This window comes from Bolinopsis microptera, chromosome 6, assembly GCF_026151205.1.
Source record: "Bolinopsis microptera isolate Bmic1 chromosome 6, MBARI_Bmic_1.0, whole genome shotgun sequence".
Lineage (NCBI taxonomy): Eukaryota > Metazoa > Ctenophora > Tentaculata > Lobata > Bolinopsidae > Bolinopsis > Bolinopsis microptera.
In genome coordinates, this window is record NC_087077.1 from 9,873,871 (window position 1) to 9,900,811 (window position 26,941).

The 26,941-nt window shown below is 39.4% G+C and overlaps 1 protein-coding gene across 4 annotated transcripts; it reads left to right on the forward strand.

Moving 5' to 3' along the window:
- The first annotated feature begins 479 nt into the window (after positions 1-479).
- On the forward strand, positions 480-26,552 carry LOC134816563 (trithorax group protein osa-like). Of its 4 annotated transcripts, none has more exons than XM_063825461.1 (10): positions 480-682; positions 897-1,063; positions 1,241-1,315; positions 1,572-1,758; positions 13,856-13,959; positions 17,532-17,616; positions 17,873-18,069; positions 19,118-20,350; positions 23,623-24,241; positions 24,487-26,552. In XM_063825461.1, the coding sequence occupies exons 1-10, from the start codon at positions 529-531 to the stop codon at positions 24,579-24,581; spliced, it is 2,916 nt and encodes a 971-aa protein (XP_063681531.1). In that variant the 5' UTR covers positions 480-528; the 3' UTR covers positions 24,582-26,552. The 4 variants fall into 4 exon arrangements, with proteins under 4 accessions (XP_063681531.1, XP_063681533.1, XP_063681532.1 ...); XM_063825463.1 differs by having other exon boundaries at positions 23,623-24,163; XM_063825462.1 differs by having other exon boundaries at positions 900-1,063.
- Positions 26,553-26,941: the final 389 nt, after the last annotated feature.

Genomic DNA, 26,941 nt, shown 5'->3' on the forward strand with positions numbered 1-26,941 from the left:
TTGTTCTTTTCTACATATAATATACAAAATGTGGCGGCATGACGATTTGTGTACTACGCCGTATGTAACTATTCGGCGTGTATCAGAGGCAATTACTGCCCACTTCCGCAACCTTCGCTGCAGCTGCGTTACACTTTGCTTGCGCTCTGCAGAGTGTGTTGTTAGCTCCACCACAACGACACACGGAGGAGGTCGTATCGTGACTAATGCGACAACAACAGTCTGGCCTCATGTTATTGCGGCAAATTTAAATTTGTTTTCTGCTTATGTAACCTGCCGCTGTCAGCCGTTCTTCAGAGGAGCAATTGTTAGCTACGGTAACTGTGTTTGTCGGTCTGTGCAGTAAATTCGACAGAAATGAGCTGCAATGCTAGGACAATAGGAGAGTTCAAGACAAGCGTCCGCGTAATGAATTGAAAGCTATTCGATTTGAGACTGTTAATTTAATGCACATATAACTTGAGGTGACAGCTATTTTTGAATTAACTTTATTAAATAAATCTTCTCCCTCTTGAAGCATGTTACAAAATGACAGTGGACTGGTTTTTGAATGAAACGCCCCCGGGACTGCCAGAGCTAAGGGATCCCGTGCCATCTTCTGAAATGGAACTTTACTTAACCAACAACTACACCAACACCTACTCATCCGTCCCGGAGCCCATGTTCCCTGGACAGCAGGATGGTATGTGATTGTTTATTTGGGGACCAGTGCGTGGTCCTCCGAGATAAGGAACTACTTTCTCTTAATTAGCTGTAATTGATATACGATATCTTGCTGTATTTTGCTCAAAAGTTAGGACTCGCCCTGTGTTGATATACCATCCCTCCCCTACACTATTGTTTACAATAGTAGGATACAACAACTCCCCTCCCCATACTTATTATTTTTACAACAGCAGGACAGAACAACTTCCTGCAATACCTGATGAGTGGAGGAAGTGGGGACAACTCCAACAACACGACCCCCAGTGACATAGTGGCCCTGAACTCGCCCAACAACGTCCCCTCGCCTAGCACTGCCACTAACAGCCCCCGAAATACTCCGGTTCCACAGCCGCCACAGGTTTACACTGACTCTTAATCATACTATTTCTGAAGATTTCGGAAACTAGATTTTTGATTGTTTAATAGATGGGCTGCAGAAATGTCGGCTGACTTCTAATAATCAGTCTGATAGACTCTAGATTGAATTCTGAAATGATATATCTCTAACTTAGTTTTTAACGTGTCCCTTGTCCAGAACGTAGCTCCACAGCAGAGAAAGTCACCGGATGAAGTGAACGAGTGTCGGTGGATTGACCAAGTGACCCGACAGGTAGGTCACAATCTGTTAGGCTTCGTCTCCTACTGTCTAGAGTTACTTTGTATAATGTACAGGGTGTTCACGATACAATGAAACGGTTTTAAATGTCTATATATTATACAAGTGTTCCCCTGGCTGTTCTAAACTTGTCTCGTTTTATCTCGCCATATTTCCCTTAAACGTTGACAATAACTTTGTTAACTTTCCTTGCCACGCTTCTAAATTTAGCGCCTCAAACTTCCCTCTTTAACACTAATTCCCCCACTAGCCATGCGGGTTGAAGTTCAGCGAGGTATCGTCCCTCGGGCAGCACATCACCTCTCACCACGTGAAGGATACGCCGTTCCTGTGTTGGTGGGAGAACTGCAAAAACGTCAACCACCCCTTTTCAAGGAAGTACAAGCTCATCTATCACATCAGGACTCATACCAAGGAAAAACCTCACAAATGTACAGGTGTGTGTTGTTTTTCTTTGTCTCTAACTTTTGCCCTGGTAAACCATCGTTACGTGGTTTGGTTTGTTTGTGAAGTAAGTCTAAATTAACATGCTCCCTGTTTGATTACCATGATGTTCATTTTGTCCCTTGTATATGTATTGCTCCTTTTATAAAAATTTTCAGTGCCCTTTCTCTTCGCTCTGTTTTTTGTCGGATTTGTGAAATTTCTGTGCTCAAAATAACTGTTGAAAATGACAGGAGGTAATGGCCTGGCTTCTTAATTCTTATGTATAGTAAGAACGTTTAGCTTCATTTAGTCTAGATCTTGGGCCTCTACCTTAACTCCTTCCAGTGTAGAATTTATTTTTCACTGTACACGTTCTGTTTTATTTCAATTACAAGACTTTAATCTTTCCAACATTCTAAGCAAACTTGCAAACTAGCAACCTCCTGTAAGATGTTACTACTTACCCTTGCAAAATAGCAACCTCCTGTAAGATGTTACTACTTACCCTCGGACTAATCTACATACCCACGCTCAAAGTATAAACTAATAAGTATCAAAAGTAGTTTGACTGTTTATAATCGATCATTAAACCTAAATATCTCCCCGGGATAAATACATCTCTCCCACCAAATAATCTGTTGATTTACCTGCTCTCAATTTATACCTGTTCTCAAACTCTCGCTCTGCTCACTCGGATAACCTTAACACATAAACTCAGTTTATAGCTTCATCCCAATTATGCCATATTAGGCATGGTAAAGCAGTCCCGGCTGTGTCCTTTCGCTTATGTGATGTTTAGTTGTGTAACGATAGGTAGTGTCTCACGTGGTGGGTTACCGGATCATGCACTGGTTCTTAGATTGAGAGCTTGAAGAGCTGGTACTGATCAGTTTTATCTGATCCTTCCTGAATCTTGGTTGACCCTGGTGTACTATTTTACCATGTTTGCTGGATTTAAGTTGGATCAATTGTGTGTGTAAGTCCTGTATATATTTTTACAGTTGTGTGCTGCGATGATTTTATCTCTAAGAGATTGAAGTGATTAACCCTTAAAGAGCTATGTAAAAACTGTTTTTTAAAGCCGGGAAATCTACGTGTTTGCTCACTCAACTCTTCAATAACCAAACCGAGTCCGTTGTCTTCTTCCACAATCACTGTTTACATAAGCAAACTTTTTGGGTAATTAACTTATTTAGATATGTAACCTAAACAATGATATGTGAGAATATTCAGTCTCTCTAAGAAATGAGATATCTCCGAAAATGTTATCGGGATACTCCTCACTAATTCCTCTCAATCATGGGTCTCGTTACTATAATATACTGAAACTTGTCTCCATCACTCTAACACTAGGTGACCTCGAGTGATCTGATTAATTACTCCTTCATTACTTACCTCGGTAACTAACCAACCCAGTTACTCAACCCAGTGACGACATTATTTCTTAATCTCGTGACGGCACTATTTCTAAACTTGGCTCATATCCGATCTATCTTGGCTCGGTTCCGACACTACTGTTTACCAAACTTTACCATGTCACCCTACCCGTTAGAACCTGTATCCTGTAATCGGACTTCCAAACAACATGTTATTACCCATAACCAGTCCTGTCAGTAGGATATAACAATCTGTAAAATACTCCAGCTATCTTCTCAGCTTACAACAATATTTTTGACATATATGATAATTTTGACAAGTTGGGGCTATATTAAACACAATATTAAACACAGTTGAGATATGGAGGCAGAATAACAGGGAGTGTGGGTTGGGAGGTGTTGAGAGACGACCGGTATCGACATTACTCTTGTACATCTAAAACACTGTTTATACCTCGACACTTGATACAGAGCAGATGGAAGGAGGGAGATTAAAGTTTCGACACGTGAGATCAACACCAATTAAATCCCCTGTGATAACAATAAAAATATCTATCGTGTATAGAGTATAGACCATGGCCCTAATCTACAAATATCTATCGAATATAGCTACAAAGGATACATACACTAGAAATTTATATGAACGAGCATACTAGCATAGGCAATAATGCCTAAGAAAAGATATTAATGGCGACAAAGTAAGGCTGCAGCTGAGAAAGCCTCACACGGACAGAACAAAAGAAGCGAATTTAGAATTTAGTGACTGTCTCTTAACTTGGAAAACCAGCAACAGTGAGCAACAATCAAACTAGAGCACAAGTGGTACAAGACACAAGGGTCACTCTCACAAACCCCCATATAAAATATACTTGCCATGAATGCCTATCAAGCAATTAAAACGGGGCCGAGCCAGAGTGTGCCGGGGTCATGTGGAAGAAGCGTGCCAGATGATCTTTATTAATGATTTAGGGGCCTTGTAGTCATGTGGCAAAGCTCTCTTTTTACGTTTACCTAACATTTGCATTATATCTTGGTCGTGCGTAGCACTTTATAGTCTACACTCAGTACTTGGAAATTTGTGTAGAGCTGAATTGCCCCCTGAATTCCTTCCGAAAAAATCCACCTTTTCTTACAATTATGTTTTTCTTTAAAAGTCTCTAATATTTAGTATTGTATCAATGTAAAATACTGCCGTCGTTAAATTGGGTGCCAAGGTACGCATTTAGTCTTTAGATGACCCCAGAAATTATCTTTTTTTCGACATGTTTGACATTCTAAATACGCATCAAATGTCAACATTTTTAGACTTGTCTCGGAATCAAATATTTTACGCATTCCACCAGAAATTTTCAGGTTTTGTCATGCCAAAAATGTCTGGAAATATCTGACGTTTGTTACTTTTTTGAGCTTTGACATTTCGTCACTCACTTAGGACTTTTATGGACACAATTGTCGTTTATAATTTGACGTGTCGTAAAAGGTGAGGGGGAATTATTCTAAAAATCTTAACTGTTCGCCTTGTAAGTTTTTATGGAGAAAAATGCAAATGGTGCCGCTCTTATTTATCGATTTAAAAATTGGATGTGCCGTACATTCTCCTATTATATATGTTTCTTCCTACGTTAGGGTTCAGACGTTAAACTCCAATTCAAGGGTTTGTCTGGAATAAAGTTCTGCGGAATTACAAGCCAGTCACTAGAGATCAAGCATGTATAATATCAGCTTGTCAGCCATATCTATGATTATTAATTACACATGTCACATTGTATAACTTTTCTGAACATTGTAGTTCTAAGATCACGTAATTCACTTAAGGGAGTCGAAGATTTTTCATACATTTGTATTCCATTATTCTTGCCAATTTGAAACTTCACTTCTGTTTCAGCATCTCGTATTCTGATTCAGATCACGTGGTAACCAATGGCAGCAGGGATATTCCACGATCCTAATAGATAAATAAATTGTTTAATCAAGTTAATTACAACTAGTTACCCACCCAGATCTTACTGCAGAGTACCAGTTGAAAGAAACTCAGGTTAATGTAGAAAATGTACCACTGCTCAGTGGACATGAGAACGAAATTAGAGTGTCAGATTACAGATACACTCTGTCTCTCTCTCTCTCTCTCTCTGTAGCTTTGTGTAAACAGACAAGTGTAGGTGTAAAGTTGCTGAGTTAAAGGAGTGTAACAGATCTACACACTCTCTTTTTCTGCATACTTGTGAAGTATCACATTCTTCTCTCTCCGAGGAGCTCTCGAGTAAATCTCCAATAACGGCCACAGAAACACGGAATAAGAACACCATTATCGTACTTTACGACGGGGTTACCCACGGGAATAGTTCTATATGTTCGGAAATAGCCCCTCTGAGTTCTGAAATAGCGCGGGATATGTCCGGAAAGCTGCTCAAATTTTGGTTATCCATGGTAAGTGGTGGTTAAGTAAAAATGAAACTGATTGGTTGCGGGTTGGGTGTAAATGTTAAGGAAGCTGATATTATAAGCGATGGACAAACTTGAATGCTAATCGAATCTGTCTTACAAAATAGTGTTATTTCTATGGACATGCCATTATGAATGAAATTTGTTTTTGTTTCTGATCCCCGCTACTTTCATAATTTCAAACGGCAGAATTACAGACTATTGTGATTGGACATAATTTTATTTTTATCCCCTTAGCTGGATAAGTATTGTTGTTAACATACTCATTTCTGTTGTAACGAAATAAACTAGAAGCTGACAACTTTCACTTCCTCACAATTTCCCTGGTATTTAGTATTTTACCGACAATATTTAATACACCAACCTGTCACATGATTGTATCCGCTCCTGTATTATATCCCTTCTAGTTCCCGAATGGTTTACCGTCTGGCAATCTCGCTCTTTGTTTCCAGTGATATTCCACCGAAGTGTCACGTTGAAACTACCTCGACACTAGACTCTTACAAACGTGATGTTAAGGCTTTGTAAGGGAGTGGTTTTAGTTTTGAGAGCCGAGAGGCAGTTATTTGGACAGTATTAATTGTTAATAGCGTATAAAAAATATTGAACTTGATATTCAGCATATCGCAGTAATTGACTTTCAGCAAATTGTTATATTTCGTTGTATCGACCCCATCAAACTTCAGTGTCGGTAGTACAGTTGGGTAGTTGGTAAGTTTCTTGGCACCCTCTTCATACTTTGGTCACGAAATATCCGCGCATATTTCGTAGAATCGACCCTAACTAACTAGTTGGTTAGTAAGTCAGGTAACTTAATTAGCTTTTTAGTTGGCAGTTAAGCATCCACTCATATCACAGATCTAGAGTCTCCTTTCCAGAGTCTCAAACACGTGTTAAGACTTAAGAAGTGAGAGGGGACAAAGAGTGTTGTGAACAGCTGCTGGCACAGTTTTTACAAATGTATTTATTTCTACTTAATGTTATAAAACATGTCTATCTTGCTATTTTAGACAGTATTCTTATTTATTAATCCACATTTAAGACTGAAAATGAAATCATAGCTCTTATCCTGGCTCTTTAGGTTCTAAAAAACACAGCAGGAAAACATCATCATCTAGACACTCCACACTTCTTCCGAACAGTATTATATTCAATGTATATGAAATAAGCACGCGGATACTTCTTCGTGCATCTAGCCTCTAAAAGGAAGGTCGCCACACTCCCATATATCATTTCGCTTCAACTCCCAATACTTGGTCGGAACAGAGTATTATCGAATATATATAAAATACACGGCTCACTCCGCAAACGGCCAATGTGTGTGTGTGTACATTGTCAACAACCGCCTGTACGAACTGTCAACAACTCCACAGTTCCGTTCCCACTTCCAGTTTTAATACCTTGCTTCTTTGACAACACTTCACAACAATACGTGTCATCAGCAGCTGGATACCCGGAAGTGAGGGCGTGTAGGGATCTGAGTTATCTTGGTGCGGGTTGTTTTTACCGACCTGCTCTGCTCCCACTTTCAGTTCTAATAACTGCTTTAATGGATATTTTCATGCATTTCATGTGGTAGAGTTGACAATAGTTTTGGGGCCTCTCCAAATAACTGCCATATGTATGTTTATGCATGTAACTTATGAAGCAACATATTTTTCCCTAAAATGCTTATTTTTTGAGTTATCGGCGAAACAAAACAGCAAAATTGACAATTCAGAGTCATTTTTTGCCCTATTTGACCTAAATACGCTCACATTATTCTTACTGGCCAGACTATTTGACGATGTCATGATCAAGAGTGTTGCTGGATCCGAAAATTCTGGTGTCTGGTGATTGGAGAGATTCTGCTAAGATAATTTATTCTTCTGGGTTCTAATAACTTTACCGCCGTTTTTATCCTTCCTAGGAAGTATTCAGGGGTTGGTGTGCATTGAATGAGTTATTTTAATTTTGGTTTCGTAAGTGTACAATTGCACTAACCTGGACTATCATGGTATCAAACTCTAGCTCTTTACAAACTAGCCAAATTTCTAGGAATACCGCGAATTTAATGGTTCGATTATAAAGTGGTTCCGCGTATCAAATTTCTTGTAAATGTTGCATTTGATACTTGAAAACTGGCATCAACTCCAGAAATAGAGCTTTGTTGCGAAATAAAAGGTTCATGAGATCTCAAACGGTCTGGAATTTGATGTTAATAATACTCCTAATTTGTTCTTAAATAACTTAAAAATTTTGGGAAGTATTATTTTAGTGGAAGTCTTTTAGTATCGAAGAGTTAGATTACAGTAGTATATAATTACAAATTGTCTTACGATGGCCATGATATTGGGCATGTAATTATGCATCTATGCGGACAAACTCGGTAATATTCAAACACAACCTCCAAATAGAGACTTATGAACCGCTGATTTGACTCTGGTTTCATCCAGTGCAAGAGTTAGATCATCTCAAACCTGGCCCTGACGAGTTTTCCAGTCTACGCCCGTCTCACTCCGTCAGGTCGTGACTTAATGGGAAACACTGCTGTCGTTACTAAATACTTAGTGTTACCGGGCCGCTCATGATGACACTGAAACACGTACCGTACGTTACTTATTGTAAAGTTAGTTATTAGTAACTGTAAGTTGTAGTAATACTTACACCTGCTAGTTTACTAACGATATATTATATCAAGAGGAGGGAGAGAGAGAGGAACTTGATTATGCTCTACTTTCTACCTTTCTACCCTCCCCCTTAACTTCCTGCTCACTACTATATAATGTACCACTCTCTAGTACCTATTATCTACAGACAATTTACATAGAAATTGGTGTTGCAAACTGTCTCCCTCCCATTCTATATTTCTCCCTGAGCTACTCTTTATTCACTATAAGTATTATCACATTCAGTACTATATAATGTTTCTATTGTTATATAGTTTTACTCTAGATCAGCTCTCCCTCTCTACACAGGTGTGTACTAACTACTATATAATACTAACTACTATCCTACCTCCTCCTCCTTCTCGAGTTAGCACATTAGTACAGTTGCCTCATTAGTAGCGAGACAATAGGCTAACTACATTACCAAAATGTTCCTTATAATGTGGATGGAGTTTTACCCTGAAATCTGTAACGTTACTAGTATAGTGGCCAGGGGGGCTTCGTTAAGTATGAAATTTTATCCATAAATTAGTAGTATAAAATATCTTTTGCCACCTGTAAGTATTGTTACTATACACACGCTTCTTGTAAGACCAGGTGTATGCCACTACATGAGTATACTGATCTAGAAGACAATAGCTACTAAACAACTACCTTACTTAACATTGTTGGATAACCGATCTGTTATATTAGTAGCAGGGTAGGGGTTACTTAACTTAGAATTAAGTAAGAATATATCAACCTTTCCCTCTTAATTATGTTCCCTTAATCATCTTCACAGCTCTCTGTAGTATACATTAGGTACACACTTACCCGCTACTACTTTATACCCGCTACTACTTTATACCCGCTACTACTTTATACCCGCTACTACTTTATACCCGCTACTACTTTATACCCGCTACTACTTTATACCCGCTACTACTTTATACCCGCTACTACTTTATACCCGTATACTTTATACCCGCTACTACTTTATACCCGTATACTTTATACCCGCTACTACTTTATACCCGTATACTTTATACCCGCTACTACTTTATACCCGCTACTACTTTATACCCGCTACTACTTTATACCCGCTACTACTTTATACCCGCTACTACTTTATACCCGCTACTACTTTATACCCGCTACTACTTTATACCCGCTACTACTTTATACCCGCTACTACTTTATACCCGCTACTACTTTATACCCGCTACTACTTTATACCCGTATACTTTATAAGTATGGTTAGAACGGGACAATAGCTGCTAAACAACTACGTTACCAAATTCTTGTGCAGCTCAGCAATGACTCGCTCCTTTGTTGTTGTCTTAACTTTCTCTGTCTCGTCTGTACTAAACAGAAGAAACGTCTCCACAATGGGAGGATTAAAAAGAGGAGTAATACTAATATTGGGGAGTGTTTAGCCATTATATCCGATCATAAGTATTATGTGCGTTTAATTGTTATCGGTGTATAATACTGTACGGGCATTGTAATTGTTATTGAAATATATGTATAAATATATGAAACATTCATGTATAAATAAGTATGGAATATTTATAGTATATTAGTATATTTAATATTCATAATATATAACAAAGTATTATATTTATGCGGGTATTTTCATTACCACACGTTGCATGCGCAGCTGAGGACCAGCATTAAGAACAGTGAACAAGTTAGCACTGGATATTATTCCTCTTACCATAATGGCAACTCTCTCTCTCCCTGCTATAAATAGACTTACTATGTATGTTTAAACACTATTTTAAAAGTGGACCCCCAGGATTGAGAGTAGTAGTTGTAGTAGTTGTAGCAGTAGTGGCAATGTAAGCGTGTGTGCTGTACGGCACACGCCCCTAAGTTTGGAGCTTCTACAACTTCCACACTGTTCTCTAGTTTCGGTATATAATAATAAATATACTTGCAACAGCTGGACTCTTCCAGAATGTTCTGGGATGTAATGGAACTTAGTATATAACAGCAAGGACCCCCACCCTCTGCTTCCAAAAAAGAAATATAATAACAAATTTAATGCCCCCTGGCCCCCCCCCCTCAACCCTCACTCTTGTTTCTAAAAATAAAAACCCCCTCACTGCACTACTAAAACCGTACTAATTTAGCACTGTATCTGTAATCTGACATCTGTCCCCTCCTGCTCTATCAAAAGCTCCTGATTTAGCAATTACCATCATATCTGTAGTGACCTACCCCCCGGCCACGGCCCCACTGCTACTTATTTAGAACTGTATCTGTAGGCCCCCCACCTTCCTACTAAAACTACCAATTTAGCACTGTACCTGTCCCCTCTGTACTGTATCTGTCCCGCGTTACTGTATATAATATAGAGTTTCAGGGGTATTTACCTCACAGCCCACGTTACCGATAGAGACAGAGAACGAAACCCAATACCATATTTACAACTCACAATCTTACTTAAAAACAACAGCTCGGCCCACACTTGCCTAACTCGATTAATCCAACGTCTCTCTCTCACTTGCTGGTATTATTATTTAAATCTGTGCATTCACAGAGGGTGAGAGAGAGAGAGAGGGAGGGAGAGAGCATATTGATTTACTGGTATTATAATTTAAATGTCACAGAGAGAGCAAAATGATCATTAGTTTAGCTTAATGAATGGGTTCTGTTAGATTTATTATTTAGAGCACCGCCATTGAATATAGTATTGAGTAATATGTGGTGATGTAATAGTCTATTAACGAGTGAATACTGTATTGTAACTATTTACTATGAATTAAGATATGATGTACAGAATGTCTCGGATTTAGAAGGGTTGTCCTCCCTGTTGGAACTGAAGATATGTCTTGATAAAATACTAATGATTATTCACAGGTGGCAGGCCATAGCTATATAATACAATGTATTGAATTTGAATGCGTGGTGTGGGTGTGAATGAAATTGTTGTCGGCATCTTTTAATGATACTAAATACCGGATCATTGCTACCAGGGCTGCTGCCAATGAAATGTACTCTCTTGTCGCCTTTCAGTCTCGAAATAGCCCAGAATAAGTACTGAACAAGCCGTGACTAGGTCTGGGTGTGAATGAAATTCTTGTCGTATCTTTAATGATACTAAACTAACTCTGTATAGATACCAGTCCCCTGGTTGCCTGGCAACGCTAATGTATTCTCTTGTGGATATTGAGAGTCAGGCTGTCTCCAAATATAAGTAGAACAAGCACCAAACATGTTAAATACGCAGGGAATATACCACTTGGGTAGTGGAACACCCTTCCAACTAACAGGTTGCCCCTTGTTGGTCCTAAATCATATTTGCCCCCTTCTTCACTCTTCAGTACCCTTTTGTAAACCATATTACTTCTTTTCCCGCTTAGCAGACTGCTTAGTTATCTTGCTATTTCTGATGAATAATTGAATTGTCAAGAAGACTCAGACGTCATCATATTCTCCAGAAGATATCATCTAGATATTATCTGGTTTACATTCCTCAATATCAAACCCCCTTAAACTTGTCTGCTCCTAAACCAGCTTTTATTTGTTCTCTTCTTCAATCTCCATTACTCAATCCTCAACCTTAATTCTCTTTAGATAAGCCATTTCCTCGGAATAACTAGGTATGGTAAAGATACTATCTCGTCACGTATTGTTTCACGGGGACGTGACAGTAAAACCGTCACAATATTAAGCCCGGTAAAATAGCACAATATTATCTGGAGTCTCTGACCGAGATACTGTCCGGGCTCTAGTTATACTGCTTGTGGGTTCATTATGTGTGTATCGCGTAATACATCTCCTAATCTGAATGTAATTTTACATGACTCCCGTTTATACCATATTTGGGCATAATGTCCGGTTATTATACCTTATATGGCTGTAAATGAGGCCGTTGTCGACACTATGTCACCAGCACGCTGGTTGAATTATTAGTAGCTACTACTCTGCTCTCCCTTCGTCATTTTAATAAGCTTGCTGCTTTAAGTGCACAGCTCAGCTCCCTTTTACCCAGTAGTATTAGTGTTGTTGTCATTACTGTGACGTACATCACTTATCTGTACTTATCATCTGTATTTATCAATATCATTAGTATACACTACTGCTTGTTATTTACTGTTCTTTGTGTCAACTAATTTCATATCACTATAAGGTTCTAGGTATTTGTTACGGGGTTGGTATTGTAGTATTGTAGGTGCGTTTACACTGTTGTTTCAAGGCAATTTACAATGGTGTTTCAAGGTTTATTGTAAGAGCTATTCAAGTAGAATTTAGTATGGGAAATAATGGGTCGTTTATAAATAATGTAATAAGTTTTGTGGTGATTCTCGGAAGGAGCGCACTATATTGGGGAAACATTTCAGATCTAGATTTAGCTGTGTCAGAAAAACTAAGGAGTTAAGTTTGATGAACTTAAATTAAACCACCAAGTCATGTTTAAACCGGGGCCTTCTTCCCGATACTTAAATCTGAGTGCCTTACGGACTACGGAGGGGTCTAATATGGACGAAAAGTAGTAAGATTTGGTCACCTAGTATTAAGACTTTGTCACGACCAAATTCTTAACCATACGGTGCCTTAACCCCTTCGGCGCCCAGAAATATCATGGAATAAGGCCAAGAAATATCGTGGTACAAGGAGTAAGGACTCATATGGGCTATGGCCTTGGTAATCGGGTTCTTTTAACTAAACTGAAATATAGTTGGTACATAATTGGTATAAGTACAGCTCCATGGCTCTTGTATCGTACTTTTAGTACGCTCATCTCGTACTTTTAGTACGTACTTCTCCGCTACCCACCAGTAGTGACCTAACTATTAGCTCATACCACACCAGCTAACTTGTCTGCTGGTGTAATCCTAATTATCTAACTCGCTATATTGTTGTAGCGGAGCTGATGGACGGACAGACTGCCTCCCGTGTATATTATCATTACTATTATCTCTCTCTCATTACCCCCCGTACACTAATACATGTATTGCTCATTATCTTACAATGGATATTAGACAATGGACATTTTGTTTTATTTTAGATTCTTCCTAGGAAAATCTTTGTTGTTAGATACAATGGTCCTGTTCGTGTTGGCGTCGCTCCGCGTTTGATCATACTCTGGTCTCTCAATTATAATGATTCCATTATGAATACTTCTGCATGGAACATGCACATTTTATGCGAATTATTTCCCAGCATACTCAATTACAATAACTCAATTACAATAATTCAATTACAAATTCTGGCGAAATGATGAATAGTTCTATTGACCATAGCCTGCAATTATATCCACACTTTTGGAAGATCATCTGTACACTATATCACACAGTGTTGCAGATGTTTTCTAGTTATAAACTCTTAAAACCTCCGTGCCTTCTCCCACAATTCGCACCCCCAGCCCCCCCCCCCCCCCCCCCCGGCCTGATTAACTTAAGGGGGGGGGGGGGGGGGGCAACCATATTAAAGTATATCCCCGGGTCAAAAAAACATACATTTTAATATACTTTAATATGGTTGGCCCCCCGCCCGCCCCCCCACCCCCCCCCCCCCCCCCCCCCCCCCCCCCCCCCCCAGTATTTTAACCACTATCCTCCCCCCCTCCCTGATTAACTTTATCAGTATTTTAACCACTATTCTCCCTCCCCCTGATTAACTTTATCAGTATTTTAACCACTATTCTCCCTCAGAATGTTCGAAGCAGTTCACCCGGTTAGAATCGTACAACTCACATCGCAAGACGCACATGAAACAGAACAGCAGTAACCCTTCTTCTCCTGCCAACGGGATACAGGTAAATAGACAAGATAACTCTGAGGAATAATATTCTGCTTAAATATTGTTCTCGAGAATGCACACCTTACCCCACATTCTGCTTTTACAATTAATTTTACTCGCAATTCCTATTTTTGGAGTTAACTTTCCTTTTATTTCACTTGATTAGATTAAACATTGTATTATCAAATTACTCAATTTTAACATTGGAGCACCACTTACTTACACGAGCCCCCAACATTCACTGCAACAATTATTGTTGCAAAGCATTTACACTCCAGTTATACTACACCATATATATATAATAATATAAACGAAACCCTTTTCAACCCCAAGCTTCTAGTTCTCTCTCTGGAGAGAAGACCTCCAACTTCTCCACCAAACATACCGCAATTTAAGCAACTTGTTACACTTGGTCACCCTGCCTGTATTGCCGACAATCACCCTCGATAATAGTGTAAATTGTAAACAGTTAGTTAAACTATAATACGCAATTTACCGGGTTAGTGTTTCTAAGTGGGGGGGGGGTTGAAAAACTGCTGTCACAGAGCCGAACGTAGGGGTATGATAGAGTCAGTTCAACCTTCACCAGTTTCTAGCTCTTCGCTGTTAATGCAACACTATAGAAAATAATGATGAGGTGCCAACAGGAGGCATTAACCTTGTATTAGCATAGCTTTAAAGTTGTGTAGATCCGCGTAACGTTGGTGTATCATTTCGGAGAGAGAGAAAATAATATTACGCCTTGTCGGAGAGATATATTAAACCGCCTTGTCAGAAAATAAAAAGCAGTTTATTGGGAATTAACCGACAAAGTAGACGTTACGTAGATGCGAAGTGTCATTAATGTACGGACTTCTGTCTGGTTAAAGGTGAAAGTGAAACATGGTTTAATCAGACTTAAAAACGAAAGAGGAAGTGAAACTGATTACACCCTAACGTCTAACCATCCTGACATGTACTTGCTTCTCTTGCCTCATCCAGGTGTCTCTTTTTCTCTCTTCACTTTCGTAGATACATTGTTTTGTATCAGAGAGTGGTACTCAGCTTCCTGCTTAAGCTAACCAATACCTGTGGAGAGTTACACGTGACACGCCCACAGAAGGAAGAATCAATTTATTTGCAACTTTTTGGCATGGCCCAGTGTTGTTCAGAGATTGAGTCACGTGGGCCAGTTAACCAATCACGGTGCGTCTAGTTGCCGTGGTGACTGTGCTTGTCCAATGAGAGCACGTTATTGCCTGCACGTGTCACTCTACACCACACGTGCGCTGATTTGACAACTTCAAATTCACTTTGTGCAGTTTCCTCTGCTGTCATGTCATATTGCATGTGTGCTCTACTCTGCATAAAATAATTACCTCTCTCAGCATATATAATTGTTTACATGTGGTAAATAATCAGGGCTAATTAGCGCCACAGCTTGCCTCACTATTATCGCTAATTAATGCTAATTAATGCTAATTAATCCACCGTAATAATGACTATCGAACTAGCCCAGCTCCTCAATTAATTGTCTATTATCTGCATAATATGTCAACTGTCAAGGGATAATTTTCCAGGATTTTATTGGCCGCGTTTCCTGCAAAAAGCGTACCGCGCAACACTTTTGCTTTGCTTTTTTCTTCAGTTTTTGTGCCATCTTACCTAATACCATATTATAAGCCGAGCTGAACTACAAATAACAACGCTGTGCTAACATTAGCAATAATCGGCATTTCTTACCTAGTTATGACCAGTGCGAATAGCTACGGGAAACCTGAATAATAAACTACAACTAGTTGCTGCTAATATTTGCTACCCTTTACCGCGCTATAACTTATTATATTACTATTAGTCTAAAGCCATAGTATCTTACCCCGAGATACAAACGTTAGTAATTCTTAATGCTGCTTTTCTCGGAGCGAGTGAGAATGGTGATTATTACACTGTTTTAACCCCGCCGTTACAAGCGCAGATTTTACCAAATTATCGGGTTTGTGATAAACTTGTTTTAAAAGCCCACGCCTGTCTGAAGTCTCCTATTGGAGAGTTGAGAGTCTGATTTGTTACTGAAATGCCGGGCTGCTATCCAAGTGTTTTAAACTCTCCACCGGGCTGCTATTTTATTTTACTTGTAACACGCCTGCTGCATCACCGACATCGTATGCACCGCTGTATTGTCTCTCGTAACATGTGGACAAAATGGTCCAATCACAGCCGAGCATTTCCTTACTCCACCAGTGGGAACGCTGTATTTGCGTCACGTGGGCGCTATGTATTCTGTTCAAATCTATTTGTTTATTGTGTTGACTTGTAGAGTACTTGTTGACCGAGACACGTGGGCTCTGTGTGCTAGATAAGCCCAGTCTGTAAAATTGTACTTTCTCTCTCTCTCAAATAAATACACGTGTATGTAACGCCCACGTGTGTGATGCACGCATATTGTATATCTTGTGGACTGTGCAGTGTTTACTGTGCATATGATTTTATGTAATAGAGAGTGAGTTGTATTGTTGTTTTTATCTTTATTTTAATGCGCTTTTAATTTGTCTTTGTATGGTAGAGTGTGTGTTAGTGTGTGGCGGAGGTTTAGTTAACTGTAGTTGCGTAACTGTAGTTTTAGAAGGCTTGGTCGATTGATAAATACTACCAGAATTAGTAGAATTTGTTATTTACTTTTAAATTTAACGCTTTGCTGACAGCATGTTGAAGTCAAAGATTACACGCAACACGCTTTGTTGTGTAACGTATGTAATATGTTTTTGTTATAATTTAAACGCACACAAATTAATGAATTTCCATCGCCCAATTGTCTGTGCAATCGGGATATTACCTGTGCAATCGGGCAATTACCCGCTTTTGATGTATTAAACGTAGCTTTGTACAGCATTCCTGCTCTACTATCTCCTACGTACAACACAAAAGCGGAATTAAGACTTAAGAGCTCTAATAATTATAGTTTATCCTGGATCTTCATGTGAGTTAACTGTAGTAGAAATTCCTTATTCCGGAGTTATTCTCTTAGCTGCCACTTGTTAGTACGCGTTTTAATGTGTAGATAATTCATCACATTCATTCCTCATTGAAAGAATGCTAACTACGCACCTCTATTTTACTACTAATTAATAAACACAATACACAAGATGTAGAGTTAGTTATCATGTGACACTGTAACTTATTTAACTAACTTAAAGTAAGTGAGTTACTAATTAAGTCACTTACTCTGGTAGTGGTAGAAGGTAAGAACTTAAGCTAAGCGAACTGACGTTGTATTTATAATCTTCAAACCTTATAACTGTATTTTAATACCACATAGAACGATCCAAGGAATTAAATCAGTTTATTCCGCATTAGTAACAAAATTAAGTTGCGAATTATTGAATTATCGGAGCTGTTGCCAATAATTATCAAGGATTCACTGCTCCGTTAAACTTACTGTAGCGAAGATTAAGTAACATTATAACAAGAGCTCACGTTCCTAAATATTTTATATTTTTAAAGTACTCGCATACCCAACTCGTGAATTTAATTATTCTATAATAATATTATTTATTAACTAATACTATTACCATAATGATAATATAATTATTAACTAATAACAATCTGCAGCCTGGAGGTATGACGTCTTCAGTCCTACACTCACTACACCAGCAACCGCCAATGAACGTCATCATGAGCAGCTCTGTTGTCCCAGGTTGGTTTGATTACTGTTATTTAATTAGTAATTAGCGAAATTACTGTCATTATCTGCTGGTAATTTGCTTAAGTGATCATTACTGTAATTATGGCCGATAATTTGTTTATTGACTGCAGCTGGTATTTTGGATTTCTAACGTACAAGATTTTGCAATTTTACTTTTCCTCAACTTCAGGACACATCTAGCGATAAATTTTCCATTTAAGTTTTATTACATTAACTTACTTTAAAACTTAAAGACATCACACCCCAGGAGGACAGATGCTGCAGAACGGGCAGCTGATGGGACCCATCACCATCATGACCCAGCCTAACAACTTCGCCGCCAGCAAGTCGCCTCCCACCACCCAGCCTAACAGCGCACCCATCTCCAGTTCTAGTCCCATGCCTCCCAATCTTCCTAACAGCGGGCCTAGTCTTGGTGATCCCTCTGCTACTATAAAAACAGAGGTTAGCTCCTTATATTACTCCTTAACTCCTTATTTTACTCCTTAAATGGCGTGTTGCTACAGACTTAAGTATTACCTGTCGGATATTCATCTAGCTCAATAAATTGTACTTGTAACCCACTTGTAACTGTTCAACTAACTCTAAAGAGCATGGCACTACTAAAACTGTGCCACTAGTAACAACAACCAGCTCTGCACCTGTCGTAGTGCTCTTATCATTGGGAACATATGTCAGCTACTGATATAGCTACTAGTTCCTCGCATTTCAATTAGTACATTATCACCCCGCTCTTATCTCTTTGATAAGGTTAATTATTATTCATGATAATAACATTTTATTCATCCTAAGGCCATGCATATGCAGTCCTAATTATCAGCCCAATAATCTGTAAAATTCTAGAAATTAATTCCCTCCTGGTGTACCCCCTCTCTCTCTCTCTCTCTCTCTCTCTCTCTCTCTCTCTCTCTCTCTCTCTCTCTCTCTCTCCCTCCCTCTCTCTCTCTCCCTCTAAAATATAGAAATATATATAAATGTGTAACCCGATCTGCTCTCCGACCACCATAATGGAGATAAAGTCTGATCAGGCCTTTGTTGCTCTGCAATTTGTTCTTTTTCGCACTAATAACCTGGTTTATATTAATGTCGGGTTCAATAATTATCTGCTCCTTTTGGCATGAATTTCCCCTGATTAAGACCGCTTTTAGGACCTTTCTGTTTGAATTAGTAATTGACGTTGCAAGATCTATGATATATTGTAATTTTGCTATCGAGTGTACCTCACGTGATACCAGACTAAGAGTCTGAATTGTTTGATTAAGAAGCCAGGGTGCCCACCTCACGCCACTCTAGTTTCAACTTTCAGTTAATTTCTCCAACCAGGGACTGTTCTGGGACAGGCCCGTGCAACTTTAATATTGTTACGGTCCACTTATTGATATCTTATAAGCTGGTCCGTTATGAGCCGGGTCAGACGCGTTACTTTGTAGGTTCGCTGTTTAGTTTGTGAGTCGGAATGTAAGATTTGTATTGTAACGGGGTTATTTCTCAGGTATCAAGTCAAGAAGAGGCAGGAGGAATGCTGAACAACATGTCACCATCTACCGTATTCTCGCAGTCTCAGTACCAGTACCCGCCTCCCTCTGTCACCCCCATCACCCGGCCCCCTTCTGTCACTCCCTGTGAGACCCAGACAACTACGCTGGGCCACAGTCCGGCTCAAACCCCCAACATGACGGTATCGCCCCACATGGGGCCCATGCCTCATACTATGCTGCATCACTCTCATCCTGGCGCTCAAGGAAACCCCCGGTTCGGACACCAGATGTTGAGACAGAAGATGCTAGCGAACCAGCAGCAGCAAATGCAAGCAGGCTACAACATGATGCACCCTAACATGCACCTGGTAATGCAGCCTAACATGGGCCAACCTATCAAACCTTACCCTGGTCCTGTCCAACAGCAACAAGTTAAAGCTAAATCCTCGCCTCAGATGAGAAATGGACAGTCCCACTCCCAACCCAACTCTCCTGCAAATAACTCCATGTCTCCGCACATCAAAACCTCGCCAAGCATCAAGACCAGCGCCTCTCCTTCCAACCTTATGGGGTCTCCAAAGATGAGCTCCACCGCCCCTAACTCTCAGAAACTCCAGCAACAGACTGATATAAACAATAGCACTCCTGCCACCTCATCATCTCAAGTTCCCCACCCAACTAACCAAATGTCACACCCCACCAACCACGCCCCTCCCGGGCCACCTAACACAATCTCACATCCTAGCGGCCAAATGCATCTACCTACCGAGCAGTTGTCACACCCAACTAACCAAATGTCACACCCAAGTCCTCAGATGTCGCACCCTTCAAACCAAATGTCACATCCAAGCAACCAAATATCGCACCCGTCCATTCAAATGTCGCATCCAAGCGCTCAAATGTCGCATCCCACTTCGCAAATGTCGCATCCCAGCCCCCAAATGTCGCACCCAAGCACGCAAATGTCTCACCCTAGCGCTCAAATGTCGCACCCTAGCAATCACCTACAACACGCTCAGATGCCTGGATCAGATTCTCGTATGATGGGAATGAGAGGACCCCCTCACATGGCTCATCCGGGGGTTCCACCCCCTGGACACATGATGCCGGGGATGATGGGGCAGGCGCCCCCAATGTACATGAACATGATGTCCGCACGTCCCCCCACCCCCGCCTCCTCTAACCGGAGTACAACTCAGCAGAAGGGAAAGAACAACGTCTCCGTTATCTGTCCTATCTGCAATAAGGTTAGTCACCTCACATATAATATCCCATTTTATTTTTGTTTTCATTCTCAAATATCCCACTCTAAATAAAATATTTATGAATAAATGAAATACACCATGTGTGCAATATGACAGTGGGAAACATCCATAACACGCTACAAAAGAACACATTATTATAACATTATAATATAATAATAGTGTAACTGAAACTTATCGTTTATTGTCCGTGCGGACATGTGGGAGGAGTTGTAGAGCTTCTCTCACCCACAACACTTCTCCCTCATCATACCTGTTGACAACACTGAGAGAGTTTAAATATTCGACCTGCTTGTTGCTACAGCTGTACTAATGGTATGTTGTACACTGTACACTGCTAATTAGATGAAGTATTGGAGAGGAGAGGAGGAATAACTGGTTTATAGAACACTAATCGTACACTGTTGTTTATATCTACTATTATTATATATATATAATTTTATATTTTTATTTATTTATTTTCTACTATACTGTGTAATTCTCAACGAGGAAACCTTTTATCGGTAATCCTGATCTTTTGATGCATAAATGCCAAGTTTGGAGACGTTTTGTCAACATTCTGCAAACTGTGAAGTACGTTATTTGGATTGGTCCATATACTGGCTTAGATTCAGAACTTCCTAATAACCAATGCAATCGTCGCTCTGAAGAGTTTTGTATATTGCAGTGTCAACTGTGGTCTTGTTGTGATAATATCATGACACTAGACCAGCACTTCTTAAACTCTTAAAGTAAGTCTAATCTTAGCACTTGCGAACAGCTGAGAACTGAGCTCAACTTGGCATGTCTGGGATACCAAGTTCGATGTTGGCCATGCCATTTGAAAGGAAATGTACATCGCTGCGCTAACATAAGCGAAATATTTTGCGCACAGTTTCCCACGATTATGTTTTGCACCCAACTTTGCAGTTATAGACAGTACTCCTGTCCATTATAAACAAGTTGAGCCAGTAATACGACCTATATTAAACCACCAGCCTACATATTACACATTTATCCTAATACCTGTCGTAAGTCACACGCCAACATGTACCGCACATAAATTTAACTGTATTAATAAGAATTATCTGGCTGCAAAACTCCATCAACACAACTTGTGTAGTGGTAGTAGAGCACACATACATTGTATAACAAACCCTCTCTTTTTCCTTGCGGAGAAGGAAATAGTATAATTACAAGCAATTTGCCTCTCCCTTCCTCCTCTTCTCCATTGGTTTATGCTGATGTGTACACTACTACACTGATACAAACTCTCAGTTAAAGCCTCCACAGTATTATTCAGTAATATCAGCATTCGAAGTAGTTATCTGTGTACCTGTAATCAGTGTACGGAATGAGAGCCAAGTTTAATCTGTAATTTTATATTCTTGTTCCTCAGAAAAGTGTGTAAATATGTGTAGAATTGCAAGTCAGTTAGAATTTACCCAGTTCTCGTTACTTCACTCAGAAGTGTGAAAACGGAATTTACTTTAATTCCGATAAAAGATATCGTAAGTAAACTTAGAGATTAATATTATAGACATGAAAACAGACAACTACAGGACAACTCCATATTTAGATCATGTACATTTTAATAGGTAGTTGTAATATATTAATCATTACATAGAATATATCACACAAATACAGGATTTAGGATCAATATTATAGACATGAAAAACGGACAACTACAGGACAACTCCACCCAATTTGGACTTTTCCTAGACAAGCTTGGGAAAATTATTATGAACCCAAACAGTCTACCTAGTTAACTTCAAAAACGGCAAATTCGCCTAATCGTCTCTGGAAATCTAGAGATCAATTTAAAATTAAGCAGGTTTCCAAATGCAGCTCTAGTTTAGATCGTAGATGCTGCCTAGTTTTTATTTCTATAATTTCGGAGACAAAACACTAAACATAGATAATATTTCATTAATGTACATTTTGATAGGTAGTTGTAATGTAATATATTAATCATTAAATAGAATATATCACACAAAAACAGGATTTAGGATTACGGCTAGGGTTAAGACTTAAGAATGTAGATACAGTTAACGGGATATGGTGATGGGTGTTAAGTCAGGTTTACAGCTAAGAATTGAGTTTGAAACGTCACTCACTGGAATGCAAATGTAGTAGGATCAAATGTCACACACCCCTCATATCCTGGTATATCCTGGTGTATCCTGGTGATCCGCTAAACTCGACTATTTCCGAATGTAGAGTGCCACGCACTGGAGTATCATAGCACTAAATGTGTAGTGTGTACTGTTGATATTATTTGAAAACTCTGCATTAACTAGGGATAATAAGATAAACTATGAGATATATAGTAATAATTCCCCGAAAATTCCCCATGCACGTATTTCGCCAGCAAGTTTGTCCATTTTTAAAGCCCCTCCCGAGTCAGTTAACATCTTTGAGCATGGCTGATTAACCTAAGGAGCCACGGATTAGCACACCTCGCTAATTATTCATTCATATGATGGACTTCTAAAGATAACATGAACCCCTCCCCTTCCTCCCCCACAGGCTAAGGATACTGAAGTAATTTGCTAACCGGAACCCCTCTCTCCCCTAGATACATATATTGCATATATCCAGATACATATTTTAACAACCCCAAGTTACCACTAACCGCCGGTCACCACTCTTACTCTCTATTCCCCAAACCCTGCCCACGTACAAAAGTCACCTCACATAAATTACAAAGTATTTCTCTTTTGTTATCCGTCATAATCTCCTCCTCCTCCTCCTCTACATGACTCCCCTCCTCTCCCAGTAAAGGTGGAGGAGTACACTCCTTCACTCTCTACACTGGGTGTAGCCCTTGTTTTGGGGTATTGTTATTGCATTTACCTTACGTGAACCCCTCGGGGACCAATTATCTGTCCACGTGCTAAGATGCTACCTCTCCACCAATAGAGAGCTTTCTAGTCTGATATTTAGTATCCCCCGCTCCAATCAGCGGTTAGTATTTCTGTCATGTGACCAGGATTGGCTAATAAAGGAGTAGAAAGGTTGACTCGTGACTGCAGGGCAGCTTGTATTGTTCTATAGCTTCTCTGTACACATACATTAAACATAGTCTGATACTTTATCCCTAAATTATGCGCATTTTAATCATGGTTCATAATTTAAGCTTTTATCTGCTGTGCTTCTTGGCAACACTCCAAAGGAATGTAGATACCGACTAACTTAAATACCAGGAATAGACGATCTGGTCGGTTCCTAATTACCGTACCTAGTCTGGGTTGTGTCTAATTACCTCCCAATTTCAGATCTACGCCAACAGGAAAGCGCTTAGAAAGCACATAAAGGGTACAACTTGCGGGAAATCAGTGACCGACATAGACAAAGCCATGGACGAGGCTCTGGAGGGACCTAGTGAGCCGGGGCCCGACCCCAGAATGAGTGGCCAGAGTTTAGCATCATACCCTGCTCAATACGGGGTGATGCCAGGCTACAACGACCAGTTCAAGAGGATGAGATACGACCCTGCCTACCAGGATCAGCTGGCTCGACAACAGTACTATTTGGTACCTATGCAGCAGCAACAACAGCAGGCGCAGCAGCAACAAGCGCAGCAGGCGCAGGCGCAGCAACAACAGGCGCAGCAGCAGCGACCTCCTCTATACCCCTCTCCACAACCCAACCTGATGATGCCTCACATGGGGCCCGGCCCAGCCCCCCACTTGGGACCAGGTCATGGTATGGGAGCCGCGCCTACTCACATGTCCCACACGCCACCCCCCTCTCAGCACGTCATGATGGGATCACAGAGCAACATGTATCCTAGCAACCACGAGAGTGATGTCCTGGGTAAGAGCAACTCTCCCGTCCTCAGATCCCCGGGAATGTTAGGTCCTACTGATTCCAGCCCTCTTTCACCTATAAAACGTTAGTTTGAAAGCGTTTTATTCTTTTTAAAGCAGATCTTTTTCTTTTTAAGCAATAGTTAGTACGTATGCAATCTGCCCCTAACTTTTAACAAAACAGCCCCTTTTGACTTAAGTGATGTATTTCATCATTGCATGATGTATGTACTATGCTATGCAAATTCTCTAACGCACATGAAAATGAAAGTATAGTAGGCTTAAGAATTTAGTTTTAACCAAATATTTAACAAACCTCTCTTATTTCAGGGACCTCTGAACCGAACTTCACGGCCTTGTTAACGGACCCCTCCATGGACTTGTTCGACTGGTCGTGGGACCCTAACAACATTTCCAAAACATAGTCAAGTGACGGTGTGAGAAGCAACATTATTCCTCCTTGTCATAGTTACACAACTTCACGGCGACACACGCACGTGCAATCACGCCGAACCGTGCGCGCCGGCACGCTGTTGTCATGGAGATATGCGCGTTAAATAATATGCCGGCGTGCCGTATTGTCATAGAAACACAAAGAAGATGACAAACGAAGTGTTGGAAGAAAGAATACTGACATACGTTATGGTGTAGTTGTTTTGGGATTGTGATATTTTATATTTATCATCCTTCACTCTGTTTTTATTGTCCTATACCACCTCTTATACCTACTGAATTATACATAGTTACATCTCACACATAATATATAACATGTTAACATGATAGGAGCTCAAAATTTAATTTTATACTACACACGATGATGATGATGATTATTATTACGTTAAACTCACACCCTCGGTTTGTTGAATTATACATGGTAAACGAATGTGCCCCCTTGAGAGAGAAGAACTTAACACAATCATTAGCAAACATACAACGAAAACATTGCTTGGTTTAATATTTGGTTTTTACCTATTTTTGTATTGTGTAATGTGCATTGCTTTATATGTACCGACCAATTATTTTCTGAGCTTCGTAGCCGCACGCAAATGGAATTTTGTATCAATAAAATAACTGAAACATTATATCTTGTAGCCTTGTCTGGGAACAGTCACACAAAGTATTTGATAGCCCCTTGCTATAAACTTTTTATATAGGAATTTTTTCATTTTTGAACAGCTATAAGTTTTAAATTCTGTCCATACAAATGCCACATTTATCGTTTTAAAGCGGAATTGTTATTCGCCGTTTATGTTTCTGATAACCACATTAGTTCTCGATTGAGAGTGCATTAAATCGAGACTACCTGATGAACGAGCTTAAAGTAAAATGTTTTGTTACATAATAATTCTCGCTGCAGTATTATTTATTGAGGCTCGATTTTTGGTATGATATTCTGTGTGTTGCTGCCACGCTTCACTCACTTGCTGGTCAACTACTATTTATAATTGAATAACTTAAAGGCTATATATATAACGTTGATTTATATATAATAGATATCATTGATTGATGATAATACAAATGCCCCGTAAGAGATCAACAAATTAAAGCCTCCTTTTTGATCGAACGTTTCTTCAAAACTGGGAAAACTTGAATGTGATCTCTTACCTGGCAATTAAATTATTGTTACTGCAATTAACTTTGTTTCAATGTAATAATATTCGATGATTTGAAATATTGAGAGAGAAAGGTAATATTATAGGAAGATGAAGATGATGATGATTAAATGGACGAATGTTCTTTAAGCGTTGGAGAAGTGTATGAAAATTTATAATGTAGTTGTGGTAATATGTCGCACCGTTTCACTCTGTAAATTTTGTGCTATTTTTAGATGATATTATTAATAGTGGGTGAATAATAGTATGTGATATAACTTTTGTTGAGGAAAAACGATGACAAGTTTTTTCGTTACATAGTTAATAGAATTTATTCTTTGACCCTTTAAATTTGTATATCCTACCCGGTGTTATAATAGTAGGGGGATGTTTGGTTCATTTAACATAATATTTAGGTACCCTAATAAAAAGCTGAATCCACAATCTGATGGACCTCCTAGACAGCTTTCTGGTTAGTCAGTTCCCTGCGTTAGCACACTAGGCTACACCCTGCTTTTACAAACATATTTTAATGGTTTAGTGACCACTTTTCAGCTCTTATCGGTTAGATATGAGCTCGATATGTCACGTGGTTCACTCGACCATACTTAGGTTTAACAGTCGGTTAATAAACTCCTTCAAACAACTATTTGGTGGGAAATAGGTTGACACTTTAATTTGGTCCTTATATTAATGAACATAAATTCTCATGAAGTTTAATTGCTCTGGAATGGTTTTGGTTTGAAACTCCTGGAGTTAGGGAAGTAGGATTTGATAGCTAATATTTTATACATACAGCTAAGATGGTTATATTTTTTATTTGATTTATTTGATTTTATGGTCAAATACTATAACTCCCGTGCTTTATTTTCTGTAGATACTTATCATTTTCAAATCGAAGTTTCATTTGTCAAGTGAAATGAAGGGACATCGATACGTAGTCTTGTCAACGCAAGTTTCTGACTCCAATACGCTTTGCTCCATGACTGCCATCAGATACCATCACCACCATCGGTCGTAGGCCTATATTGCAGATAATTGAAAAGTTCACTGACTCATTAAGTTATTCATGAAATTCTCAAATGACCAACTACAAATAAACAACAATAGAAATAGTGCGATTCCGCACCTGCCTTAAATCTTCTATGTCTACTATTTAGGGACAAAAATGGAAAAACCACCACAGCCAAGCT

Bases quoted from the DNA above. Each gene is read 5' to 3' on its own strand.
- LOC134816563 (XM_063825461.1), top strand. From the start codon at position 529: ATGACAGTGGACTGGTTTTTGAATGAAACGCCCCCGGGACTGCCAGAG. The intron at 1,316-1,571 runs GTAGGTCACAAT...TTCCCCCACTAG, and splicing joins TTGACCAAGTGACCCGACAG to CCATGCGGGTTGAAGTTCAG. The intron at 20,351-23,622 runs GTTAGTCACCTC...TCCCAATTTCAG, and splicing joins TCTGTCCTATCTGCAATAAG to ATCTACGCCAACAGGAAAGC.